The sequence below is a fragment of the Physcomitrium patens genome, chromosome 2 (assembly GCF_059467195.1).
Source record: "Physcomitrium patens ecotype Gransden chromosome 2, ASM5946719v1, whole genome shotgun sequence".
Lineage (NCBI taxonomy): Eukaryota > Viridiplantae > Streptophyta > Bryopsida > Funariales > Funariaceae > Physcomitrium > Physcomitrium patens.
In genome coordinates this window covers 21,515,622-21,529,266 of record NC_143411.1, presented here as the reverse complement: position 1 = coordinate 21,529,266, position 13,645 = coordinate 21,515,622, and the positions used below count along the sequence as shown (strand labels likewise).

The following is a 13,645-nucleotide window of genomic DNA, read 5'->3' as shown; positions in this document are numbered from 1 at the left end:
GTAAGTTGATTCTATAGTATTTGATATGGAAGCTTCCTAGAAGCTTCATAGATGCTACTTTGACTTCATAGGTGTCTTTAATTGACTTTTTGGATTAGAATCATGGTCAATAACGACATGTGCCACACATGTTGTTAGCTTGAAGATCAAGCTAATTATGCGGCCCACACGTAGAAAAACTTGCCTTATAAGTCAAGGCATATGTTCTACAAAGTCAACATATATTGGAGGTCCTATAGAATGTCACCACGTAGCCCCTAGTTAGATAGTATATATAGAGACAAGAGTGAAGCCTTCTTCACTCTTATCAACTCTTTTCTTACTTCCAGTCTAGTTTCAAGGGTCTCTAGTTTTCTTGTCTTTTGGCAATAGCCATTCCAGTTTCTCTTTCAATATACATACTTTTTTATTTATATTTTGTTACCTTTCTTTGAGTGAAGGCTCACTTTTCTAAATTGCTTTTTCATCGAGTTCTTGTCCTCGATAGATGGACAAGAGTACACCTACAATATCAGAGCTTTGTCTAATCTTGATTAAGAGTGAATTACTCCATTTTCTTGATAAGATATAAGCATATTAGAAGTTACGGATTACCCTCTTCTTAACTGATATTGTCCTTAGTATTTTCTTTGTTCTTAAGTCCTCTCTTCTATTTGTCTTGAGTGATATTAGACATCTTCTCTTTTCTAAGTGTTATCATGGTAGAACTTGTTGAAATGAAAAGTCCAATGGCACAAATGAAAGAATAATTAAGGGAGTTAATGCTTGCGATGCATCAACTTAATTTACCACCACAAGAAAGCAACAAGATTGACAGGAAGTGAAGATATAGAAATGGTTGGAGTTGCTTCAACATCTGCACCAAACTATGTCCTTTCTCCTATGGTGGAATGCCCTTCCAGTGTTAGAGAACCAAAAATTGCCCTATCCGAGAAGTTTGATGGCACCAGATCTAAGTTTCAAGGATTTGTCAATCAAGTGCAACTTGTGATTGAACTTCAACCCTAAAGCTATTTAACTCGAGGATCGTAAGTTAGATTCATTGGTACGCTTCTTTCAAGTTCAGCACTATCGTGGTTTTTATCTTTTTTTGAACGACGAGATCGAATATTGGATATTTTAGAGGCTTTTTTGACGAAGTTTCGATCCATGTATGGAGAATATGATGCAATTCATGTTGCAACCAATAAGATCTGTATTTTACGACAAGGTAATCGATTAGTAATGTTGTATGCTTCACAATTTTGATAACTTACAATTGATATCAAGTAGAATGATGCTGCACTTATTAGCCAATTTCTCTACGGATTACAATATGAGGTAAAAAAATTAATGCTCAACTTACTTGATCCTCAAACATTGAGTAGGGCAATTGACTTTGTTGTGAAGTGCGACAATCACCTTTTTGAATTTCGATCTGAGAACCGTACAAGTGTATCTCAACGTTACTATAATTCAATGGCAACACCAACACTTCTTCAACACATACATTCGGAAGTAGAGGATATGCAAATTGATGCAGTATGTTTCAAACCTCTTGCTGAGCCAGAAAAGACTCGTCGTCGTTAAGAAGGATTATGTTTATATTATAGAGAACCAAAGCACATTGCTCAACATTGTCGAAAGAAACGACGTAATCACAAAATGAGGAGTATGGCTGTGAAAGAAGACAATATGTCAGAAACGAAGTTTGTCCAGCTACAATAGGGACCGTGCGGCTAGAACCTTGTACAACATCTAGTAAAGATCCTATTCTCTCCTTAGAGCCTTCTCCTTGTTTTACATTAAATGTAATTTTAGGACCTAAATATTACAAAGCCTCTACCTTGTTAGATTCAAGAGCCTCAGTGTGTTTCTTAGATGAAGAATTTACTAAAAGACATAGCATATCTTTAGTAAAGAAAACTAAACCTATTTATGTAGAACTCATAGATGGTCGTCCATTGTCTTCTGGAGATATTACTCACGAAATCCTTCCTATAGAAGTAATAATCAATAGTCATAATAGCTTTGTAGCATTTAATAGGATTAGATCTCCCTCTAATCCAGTCATTTTAGATTTATCGTGGTTAGAAAAATACAACCCTCAAATAGATTGGATTTCCTGAACTCTTACTTTCTCTAAAAGTACAACTAACAATGTAGTTAATCAAGTAGAGAGTCATAAGTTCAATTCAATTAAATCCGTATTTATAGGTACAAAAGCTTTCTTGCATGCTGCTATAAAAGAATCACCATATATTATTTATGCCACACTTGTTTCTAATGGTGGAGAGACTTCAAGTGGCATTCCAAGCCAATATCATGAATTTCAAGATGTATTCAAAAAAAAGAATATGGATACACTCCCGAAACATCGTCCCTATGATTATTCAATTGACCTTCAAGAAAGAACACAACCGCCATTCAGACCAATCTACAGTTTATCACAAAATGAGTTGACTGACTCAAAAAATATATTGAAGAAAATCTTGCCAAGAATTTCATATGCCATTCTAAATCTCCGGCAAGAGCTCCAATTCTATTTGTGAAGAAAAAAGATGGATCATTGCGGATGTGTGTTGATTATCGAGGACTCAACAAGATTACCATCAAGAACAGGTATCCACTACCTTTAATATTTGAACTTCTTGATCAGCTGAATCAAGCTAATATCTATACAAAAATAGATCTCCGGGGAACATACAATCTAGTACACATCAAAGAAAGAGATGAATTGAAGAGTACGTTTTGAACTAGGTATGGACATTTTGAATACAATGTCATGCCATTTAGACTTACAAATGCACCAGCAGCTTTTCAACATCTAATGAATGATGTTTTTCAAGAGTTTTTGGACGATTTTGTGGTCTGTTATCTAGATGACATCTTGATCTATTCTAAGAATCCAGAAGAACATAAATTTCATGTTTGTCGTGTATTACAAAAATTAAGAGATACAGGACTCTATGCCAAGATAGAAAAGTGTGTATTCCACACTACTTAAGTCGATTTCTTAGCTTACATCATTTCAAATGATGGACTTATGATGGATCCTAAGAAAGTTCAAACTATTATAGATTGGAAGATCCCAAAAATGGTAAGAGATGTCTAATACTTTTTAGGATTTGCCAACTACTATCGAATCTTCATCAAGGACTTCTCTCAAGTTGCAGCTCCACTTATACATTTGACTTGTAAAGACAAAATTCAATGGAATCAAGAAGCGGAAATTGCTTTTGAATCTTTGAAGACAACGTTTGTTTCTGCACCAATCTTGTATCGTGTTGATTTTTCCAAAGCACTCTTTATGGAAACAGATCCATCAGACTTTACTCTAGGTGCGGTAGTATCACAAATGGGAACAGATGACAAACTTCATTCAGTAGCCTTTCATTCAAAAAAATTCTCAGCAAAAAAAATCAATTATGAGATCCAGAACAAAGAACTTCTTGCAATTGTGGATTCTTTTCAAGAATGACGTCATTATCTAGAAGGCACTTCTAGTCCAGTCATTGTGTATATGGATCACAAGAATTTCGAGTATTTTATGTCAATACGTATATTAAATCATCGTCAAGGTCATTGGAGTATGTCTTTATCAAGATTTGAATTCATCATCACTTATTGGCCAAGAAAATAAGAAGGTTTGTTCGATGCCTTGTCTAGACGTTCTTATCTTGTACCAAAAGAAGGAGATGCAGCTTTTGAGCAACAAAGAACGGTTCTCTTAAAGTCGGAGCAATTTCATCTTCAAGCAATAAAATCAACATTGACTATTGATTTAACTTTTCTTAAGCAAGTTTAGTTAAGTATGTCTTGAGACCCTCTTGTTCATGATATCAAGAATAATTCTTCTAAATCTCATGATCCTTCTAAATTTGAATTCAAAAACAACCTACTCTATTTCGAAGGACGCCTATATGTTCCAGAAGGAGAAGCACGTTTACATATTCTTTAAGCTCATCACGACTTCCCAGAAGTAGAATATTTTGGATATAATAAGACTTTAGAGCTGATATCTAGGGATTTTTAGTGCCCTCAAATGTGGAAGGCAGTCAAAGATTTTTTACAATTATGTGATATTTTCTCAAGATAAAAAACTTCTCGTCATCAACCTTTTGGACTTCTTCAGCCATTATCCATTCCAGATAACCATGGTCTTCTGTTTCTATGGACTTCATCACGGATCTTCCAATCTCAGGTTCTTATGACTCTATATTCGTGATAGTAGATCGTTTTACCAAGATGGCACATTTTGTATCATGTACAAAATCTATCACAGGTGAAGAAACAGTTAAGCTCTTTCTTGACAATATCTATCGCTATCATGGATTACCCAAGGATATTATATCAGATAGGGGAACTCAATTTGTATCAAGATTTTGGCGGACTCTTTTTAAGATTCTAAAAGTGGATATAAAACTATCTTCGGCATTCCATCCTCAAATTGATGGACAAATGGAGCGTGTTAATGAAGTTTTGGATCAATATTTAAGATATACCATTAACTACCAAGAAGATGATTCGACAACTCTTTTGCCATTGGCAGAGTTTGCTTACAATAACACGGTACATTCTTCTACAAAACAAATGCCTTTCTTTGCTAATTATGGTTATCATCCACGACTTGATACTTTTGACTTTTCAAAAGTTGATAATCCTGCTGCAAAAGATTTAGCAATTCATTTCTCAAAGCTATATGCAACAATGAAGGCACAGTTAAAAGAGGCTTAAGAACAACAAAAGGTCAATGCGGATTTCTATCGAAAGGAACAACCACCATTCCTCTTGGGTGATAAGATGTGGCTACTTTGTCGCAATATCAAGACCACTCGTTCTTGTGACTAGTTGGACTATCAAAGGCTAGGACCATTTTTTATTTCTATACAAATCAATCTAGTTGTATATTGTTTATATCTATCGGATTCAATGATAATCCATCTTGTATTCCACGTGTCTCTTCTTGAACCATACAAGACAGTGGACATACCAAGAAGATGACAAGCTCCACCTCCTTCTATAGAAGTGGACAATAATGAAGAGTTTGAAGTAGAAGAAGTCTTAGATTCAAGGCGGCGCTAAAATAAATTAGAATATCTTGTCTATTGGCGCAGATATAATATTAGTGAGCACACATGGGAGCCAATAAAGAATCTTGCAAATACAACAAAGGCGGTGGAGGCTTTTCATCGATGACATCCATCAAAATCAAGATGAAACCTTCTTTATAAAAGAAACAACATCTAGGTAAGATAATATTGTACTTCCAATCCTTGTTTGTAGCTTCTTTGTAGTTGTGATGCTTAAGAGATGGAGAACCAACAACTAGCAGATTCGACTCAAGAGCCTTCATTTGCTGACCTGCTGGATGAGACATTATGATTGTCACAACCTTCAAGACGATGCAATCGAGATGAAGATCTTCAAGAACGACATGTTCTTCTTCGAATAGATCAGAGTATGTAGCGAATATAATTTGTCGCATCATAGATTTCTTCAATATATGATGACCGCTCCTGGTAGAACTCGTCTCTAAAAGAGGGGGGTAATGTCACGGACATACTCATGTAAGCTAGTAATTACATATACAAATAGGTGGAAGTAAGTAAAAGTAGGTAAAAGTAAATTCTATAGTATTTGATATGAAAGCTTCCTAGAAGCTTCATAGATGTTACTTGGACTTCATAGGTGTCTTTAATTGACTTTTTAGATTAGAAACATGGTCAACAAGTTGACCATGTGCCACACATGTTGTTAGCTTGAAGATCAAACTAACTATGTGGCCTACACATAGAAAAACTTGCCTTGTAAGTCAAGGCATATGTCCTACAAAGTCAACACATATTGGAGGTCCTATAGAACGTCGCCACATAGCCCCTAATTAGATAGTATATATAGAGACAAGAGTGAAGCCTTCTTCACTCTTATCAATTCCTTTCTTACTTCCAGTTTAGTTTCAAGGGTCTCTAGTTTTTTTGTTTTTTGGCAATAGCCATTCCTATTTCTCTTTTAATATATATACTTATTTATTTATATTTTGTTAGCTTTCTTTGAGTAAAGGCTTACTTGTCTGAATTGCTTTTTCATCGAGTTCTTGTCCTTGACACTCTCTTTATATGCAATCTTGTTGATGCTATATATTGTGACACTAAAGTTTTTTTTTTTTTTTTTTTTTTTTTTGTTAAATAAGTAAGATCTTGATTGAAAAAATATTATGAAAAATTAGTTAAAGATTATAAATATATTTTTAATTATGAATATTTTTTAAAAAATATACATTGAATATGTTAGTATAGAAGTAATAATATCAACATATATATATATATATATATATATATATATATATATATATATATATATATATATATATATGTATCAAAAAGCTTATTATAATATTTTTAATAAGCTTTGTTTCTTCATTTCAAAATAATTCTATTGTTATGCTTATGTTAATTTATTTCCATGAATAAAATTAAAATTAAACATAAAATTTTAAAATATAATATTTATTATAAAAAATTGTAATAATTTTATTACAAAAAAATATAATTAAAATAAATTTTAGTATATCAAAAGAATAGTCATTATTTTTGTAGATATATGACATATATAATTTAGTTCAAATCAATTTTGTTTTTTGGTAACTACAATTTTGTATCTATGTATAGTCTTTTAAGTTTGTTTTTAAATTTTTTTTTAGATAAATAGATTATATTTATGTCATATATTTTTATTTTTTTTTATAAAAATGAAGTATTGTGAGCTTGATTGCCTTTTAGAACTTTATCTATAAAGATACTATTGCAAAGGAGAGAAGAAGAGACAATAATAAGGCACTCATAGGATAATGCATATTTGATTTGATGAATGATTAAGATATGTTATAAATAATCTTTATTAGATTTAACACTTCTATTTATATTTTAAAATAATAATTTTATTTTAATTAGAACATATATATATATATATATATATATATAGATTTTTTACAAAGAAATCATTAATCACTTTGTAATGTTTAAAATTTTGTATAAATATTTTTTTGTGATATATAAAAATATTTATGTGTAAATATATATATGTATATATAATTTTAATGATATTTTCATATTACTTATCATTTCAAATTTAGTTTTTTTTATAATTATTATATTTTTATAGTAATAATTTTTTAAATATTACAAAGTATATAATAAATTATTTGTTTGAATTGGGTGTTATTAGATTGGTTGTGGAATCCATACATCCATTTAAAAAAATTTATGTCAAATTGAGTAGATTAGTTTGATTTTTTGCATTAATATTTCTTTTATTAGAAGGTCTAAATTTTTTTATTTCATTCTATTAGTTAATGTGTATCACATTATTTTGCTTATTGCTAAACAATGTAGTCCTTCTTAATTGATCTCAGATTTTATTTTATTTTATTTTATTTTATTTTATTTTCTTGTAATAACTTTATTTTTCTATTGCCTAAAAATCAATATTCCACAATAATTAGATCATATATAAGTTAATGAAGACATATTATACATACGTGAATAAAATTTATTTTAAAAAAAAAAAAAAAAAAAAAAAAAAACAACAACAACAACAACAATAACAACAACAACTTTGTATTCAAATGTGTCTTTAGATCTTATCTTTTCTTCCCAACATAAATGGTTACTTATGAAACCATACAATTGATGCATCATTGTTTATTATGCATTAAAAACTCTCCAATAATGTACAAAAATAGTTATTTTTATCTTAATTGTTTGCAAACTAAATCACTCATAAACTTGTTAAATTACTATTTTAATAATATATACAGATATATAATAAAAATAAAAATAAAAAACCGTAAGAGATATTACAATATGACTTTTTTCATTTATTGAACATTGAATTATGACACACATGCAATTCTTAATTATATAACATATGTATTGGAGAATAGACCAATCTTTTTATTAGATCAATCCACCCATCCTGACCATCATGAAAAAAAAGAATGATTTCTAGGTGTAATTCTCCATTATTAGATTTGCAATGAAAACCAATAAAAACCAACCAAGTTCATAATGATTATCATATTCTTCATCAAAAGTGGGTCAATTTAGTAAAAGCATGGGTCTATTTAACTTTATTTATTTGTTTATATATATATATATATATAAATCGGACTAATGACGCAGCAGGAGGAAGCTTATCGTAACCATAGGGAATACAGGCACAAAGCGTTGACACATCCAGCGTTAGTCGGTAGACGCTGACCTCATTTCGAAGGGTCGCACGCGATCGATCATGTCTGCAAAGGGACGTAGAAACCAGTGAAGTTAAACCAGTGAAGCACCACAACGAACAGGCTGCCCAAATATCAAAACTAGGTGGGCAAAATTCAAGTCAATGGTTATGCTGGAACCCAGCTGATCTTCCAGCTGCGTCGCCTCCACGTCGAGGTCCACCATGGATGCGTTTACTGTAGCTTGAATTGCTACCGATCGACGAAGCAGTGAAGCTCCCATTGTAATCTGCGAGCTCTCTTCTTCTTTCTCTCTCTCGCCCTCACTGCAACCACGTCGGTGTCAACGCGTCTCAGTTGAAAAACCAGTCAGATCTAGAACCAGAGATAGCCGACTTCGATATAATATAGTAATTTTCCCGCTTTCCAAGGATGTGAGCATAAGTGAAGGTCAGACAGGACAACATACTTATGGTTTATTTGTGCATGTTTTCTCGTGAGCCACACGTCATTGCAAGAGTAGCTTGCACAGGTCGTGACTGAGAGCTAGGGAGCACCCCAGGTCTGATCAGTTAGCATCCTGAATCATCAATCCCGTAAGACGGTTTGCTTGGTTGGAATTGAGCAGTAGCAGCAACAGCAGTATCAAATGTGTTAAAGATGAAGCATCCAGTAGCTCTACCAGCGACGATTTGTTCGGAGATAGCGGCTGCCATCCAGTCTCTGCCAGGGGGTTCGAGGACTCATACTTGGAGGTCTTGAAAAAGAACTTGACTTTGAGGACTATCAGTTACCGGCTCATGATGGAAAAGTCTGGACCTGACGAAATTCAAGAGGTTGTTGCGCCTAGTTTTGAAGATAACGAAGATTTGGCAGCGTTGGTACAGCAATACTTTGAAAGCATTATTTCACCGAGCGGCTCTCTCAAAACTGAAGGCTTCCCCAAATATGATTCTTTTTGTTCATCTCCCTGTGGTCAGATCTGTTGCAGGAGGGGATCCAACGGTGGAACACTGACACACGATTCTAGTTCCTTGTCGCCGCCTTCGAGCTGTGTGAGTGATCCTTCCAGAACAACTGAAACGGGTTCTCTAAAACCAGCTTGTTTTAGAGATGACGAATGCAAGGATGGCATGAAGTTGCCACATGACGGAGAGGGAGGGGATGATGCGCCACTAGATGATGGACCTTTGATTGAAAGGAAAAATTTCTCGTAAGCTTCTACATTCTCACTCAATATTTTTCAATTCAAGTACAATGTTTAAGTTGCAAATCCTAGAATAAGACTGCACCAAAAAGACCCTCACTGCTTTTCGTAGCCTTTTAATTGTACGCCGCTAAGAGTTGCATACAAACATATCCATAATTTAAACTTTTTCAAAACAGTTGCGCTTACGTGTGTATTATAACATCCCCTAGATGGGCAAAGAAAAAGAAGGGTCTGAAGAAGGTGACCGATCCACGACACATCGTCAAAAGAAGAACCGACTTGGATATGGTAGAAGATGGATACAAATGGCGTAAGTATGGGCAAAAGACAGTGTTGAGCAGTCCTTATCCAAGGTAATTTGGATGCTTTACCAGATTTGAATACAAATCTAGTTCTAATTTCAACTGCATAATTATAATCACCGCCTGGTAGAGAACTTGATATCCTCATGTCGTGTAGAGATCGTGTTGGAGCCATCAATGCTGTGGATTAGGAGTATTACTTTACAACAAAGTCGAAATGTCACAAATCTAGGAGTTAGAAACACTTGGGGAAATTAACCAAGTTTTTCTAGCGTAATATTTCTCTCACTATCCTAACTAGTGAGTGTGACGCAACCATTACAGAAGCTATTACAAGTGCACAACTGCCGGGTGTCGTGTTCGTAAGCAAGTATCGAGGTGCGTCGAGGACAGAGGCCTTGTCATCGCCAGCTACGAAGGCGAACACCACCACCCAAAGATCAGCCAACAGACATGTTCTTCTAAGACCAGCCACTCCCAAAATACTGCTAAAATTCTGCTGGATTCCCTCAACCCACACAACAACCGACAAGCTAAGCAAGCGGGTTATTCACTGCCGAATCTTCTCCCGATCAACACGATACTTCCATATCCCGACCACTTTGGGTACTTAATGCAGCGAAGATGGCCGATCTTTGATCCTCACCAACTACAACCTCCATCAGTTCTGGATAGTATGAATATGATGATGGTGTACCAGGTGATGAAATTGAAGCAGGAGTTACAGGCCAGAACCCAGGAATTCATGAACTTCGCCACTCAAGGAAGCGGGATCTCAGATCTACTCGCCATGAATCTGCTCAACGTTCATCCGGAGGTTTACCCTCAAGCCCGAGCAGAACCTGGTCTCTCACTCGTTGATCTGATGAGACTTGCCAGTCGCACACATTGGGATCAGTCGGGGCAAAAATCTTCGCAACCAGAACCTTCAAGTAATCCTCGTTGCAGACGCTCGAATACCATCCGGACTACAGCACCTATACCTGGTTTGTCGACTGTTGTAAGTAGGCGACAGTCTGGGGGATCGTCCAATGATTCAGACGCTTGATTCATGAAAATTTAGTCTGTAATCTTCACTAATAATTCATTTGTAAAAATTAAACGATGTAGTACAGCATCTTTGCGGAACTGGTAAGAGTGGGTACATCTTTCATTCTATTTGTTTTTAGGCAATGTGAGTTGAACAATTCAATGACATATTTGACTTTGGGGACCAATCAAGGCCCATTCATTGAGACATTACAGAATTAACTTATGATTCAATATGGTTATTACTTCGAAACCTTCTGAATCATCATAGAACCATGGCTTACTTTCCTTGGTTTAGGATTAGTAGACCCATACCAAGTTTGTCAAAGGAAGACCTTTGATCAAAACGAACACCGTGGTTGTAGTCTTTAGAGGCGGGTTTTGTTTAAGTTGGTGAAAGTAGTGGTATAGTTGGTTCTATGATTTCATGTTCATATGCTAATCTGTGAACTGCAGATTAGAAAGTAAGACTTTTGTGCATCCGTAAAAGTGTTGCAAACCGCTAAAATCACATTAAAGGTTGGAATTGGGTACCGTCTCGGTCGAGTCTGGATTATGTTGGATCATGCTTTAAGAAAATGAAGTTCTATATGTATATGATATCATCATAGACTACTCTGTTTTATCATAGGCCTTGACCAGAATTCAGTAGTGACGGGAGCCAATAAAGCAATTTTTTCTTACCATGCATGACTGATCTATTTTAAGGTAATTTCGGATACTAGTTTGTTACCCAATGCTACCTAAGAAAACTATTCCCAGCACTCCAGTGTGTGGAACCGAAATTTTTAATCAATAGCTCAGTCAATTTAGTCAAACCATTGAAGGCTCGCTTATCATAGCACAAAGTTTAGGGTCACGAGGAGGACCTCGCTGATCAGCTGAATACTAGTCGCGCATGACGAAATATATCTACGACGTACATGCCTCAAAAATGTCATCGAACTCTTGAGTAACATCCATCACCGTCAAAGGAAAGTGCGTTCCTCGCAACTAGATCTGGTCATTAACTCAAGAAACCAATGACGACCGCACACGGAAGTCCAGTGTTACGTTAACAAAAGAATAGATCACAGATTTGCGTGGTAATAGATCCGAAGATGACATGGTTGTGCATAAAGATGACAAGATAAGCACAATGAGGGGTAGACGATGCGAGCTCCACACAGTCCTGGTTGGACTTGTAAACAAAACGAACAAATGTTTGTTTAGTACTGAACGTGGAGTGTGAACCGTCTCACACCGAGTCTCACTGTGGGCCACATTTGTTCAGACGACCAAGACTCCATTGTCAACTTCGGAATGTTTTCAACCATTCCAGAGCGGATGGAGGCGCGACTTATCAGCAGCTCCTGATGCTGAAAGCGGGGGGTACCCAAAAGTCAAATCGCCTGGGGACCTAGTCTAAAAATTAAAATAATCGCGACAAGTATGTTCTAATAAGCGATTCTCGAGCGCGTGCAACAAGATGAGCTTTAGCCCGCATTTGCAGAATCCTTTACCTGAAACTCAGTGTGAACCCATGCGCCGTCCATACCACAGTTTCAGATTTCAGGGAATCATGGTAGTAAGCTCCAACGAAGGGTACAGCAATCAGGTGCCGAAAGCAAGCTGGCCCAACAACTCCAGTTGAGGGGTCAACAAGTCAGACACACAGACGACGCCCTGTGTCGAAAACAGGAAGAGTGACCATCAATCCTCAATCTGAGATCATCGAAACTGCAACACGGATCCTCCCGTGGACCTGATTGTTGCGCACACCACAACCACATAATCATCGTCCCGATCGCATTGGGTTAGTCTGATCCGGTGAAGGCTGCAGCCTGCCGCAGCAAGCTCATAGTCATATGACCCAGAAAGTACTGTTTTTCGGTATGATCTATATGTTTTCGCATGTATTATACATGATTTTCTGTGACGCTTTTTATGTGATGCTTCTGAACGATGGCCACTACCGATTCATGGCGTGGTGTGTGAGTTAATCAGGCTGCCATGATCTTCATTGCTTCACCATTCTTCGTCGCTGTCACCGTGTTCCGTTTACTGTTTCTCGGCATCTGGACTGTTCATTGGTGTCATTACCTACATCTTTCTCTCTTTCTCTTACTTCCACTCTTCCTTTATTTGTTAATTTGCATATATACATGTACATACAAATATAGATTGATGTCAATGTTGCAGGAACTATTGAGTGAGGTTACGTGCCTGATATATATATATATATATATATATTCACAGATATATACTCGTGTTATCGTCTTTAGAGTACGGGAATCGGTAACGTGGACTGTGGGTGATTTGATTCTTTGAAGACATTTCATATGATTTCCCATGTGAAGTCCAAGTAATATTCTGATTGATAAAAATAAACAAAGTCACTTGTTTCTTTAGTAACATTTTACCATCTAAAGTCGCTTATTTTAGATTCGAAGTGAAATAATTTCTACTTAATATACAGCTGACAAGAATAAAATTTGACTTTGATTAATGAAAAGATTTGTTCACGTCCTTTGTTAAACTTCTGGATTATGTGGATTTCATATTCTTAACATATTATTTTATTGTATAAATTAATAATGAGTTCTTTCGGAGTGAATCATGTTCTTGTATTTAAATGTTAAAAACTTTGAGTGAGTAGTCCCACTTTTTGTTATTGTTTTTTGCAACAAAAGATCTTTCTGGATTTCTTTTGTTTAGCTCCATGTAAATACATTATGTTATATCACCAATTGATATTTACATACTTCAATTTATAACTATCCTTTTTTAAAATATTAACATCTAAGCACAATTATATTAGTGAAAAAAATTGCATTTGATTACAATTATAAATTATGTATTTGATATATATATATATATATATATATATATATATAAGAGATTAAAAATTCTAAA

At 35.1% G+C, this 13,645-nt stretch overlaps 1 protein-coding gene across 1 annotated transcript; it reads left to right on the top strand.

Annotated features, from left to right (window-relative positions):
* Positions 1 to 8,701: 8,701 nt before the first annotated feature.
* LOC112278489 (uncharacterized) lies at positions 8,702 to 10,958 on the top strand. Its single transcript, XM_024512060.3, has 3 exons — positions 8,702 to 9,422; positions 9,629 to 9,772; positions 10,046 to 10,958. The coding sequence occupies exons 1-3, from the start codon at positions 9,010 to 9,012 to the stop codon at positions 10,767 to 10,769; spliced, it is 1,281 nt and encodes a 426-aa protein (XP_024367828.1). The 5' UTR covers positions 8,702 to 9,009; the 3' UTR covers positions 10,770 to 10,958.
* Positions 10,959 to 13,645: the final 2,687 nt, after the last annotated feature.

Excerpts from the sequence above, each read along its gene's own strand:
- LOC112278489 (XM_024512060.3), top strand. The coding sequence starts at position 9,010 with ATGATGGAAAAGTCTGGACCTGACGAAATTCAAGAGGTTGTTGCGCCT. Across the intron at positions 9,423-9,628 it reads ATTGAAAGGAAAAATTTCTC|ATGGGCAAAGAAAAAGAAGG; the intron begins GTAAGCTTCTAC and ends AACATCCCCTAG. Across the intron at positions 9,773-10,045 it reads TTGAGCAGTCCTTATCCAAG|AAGCTATTACAAGTGCACAA; the intron begins GTAATTTGGATG and ends CAACCATTACAG.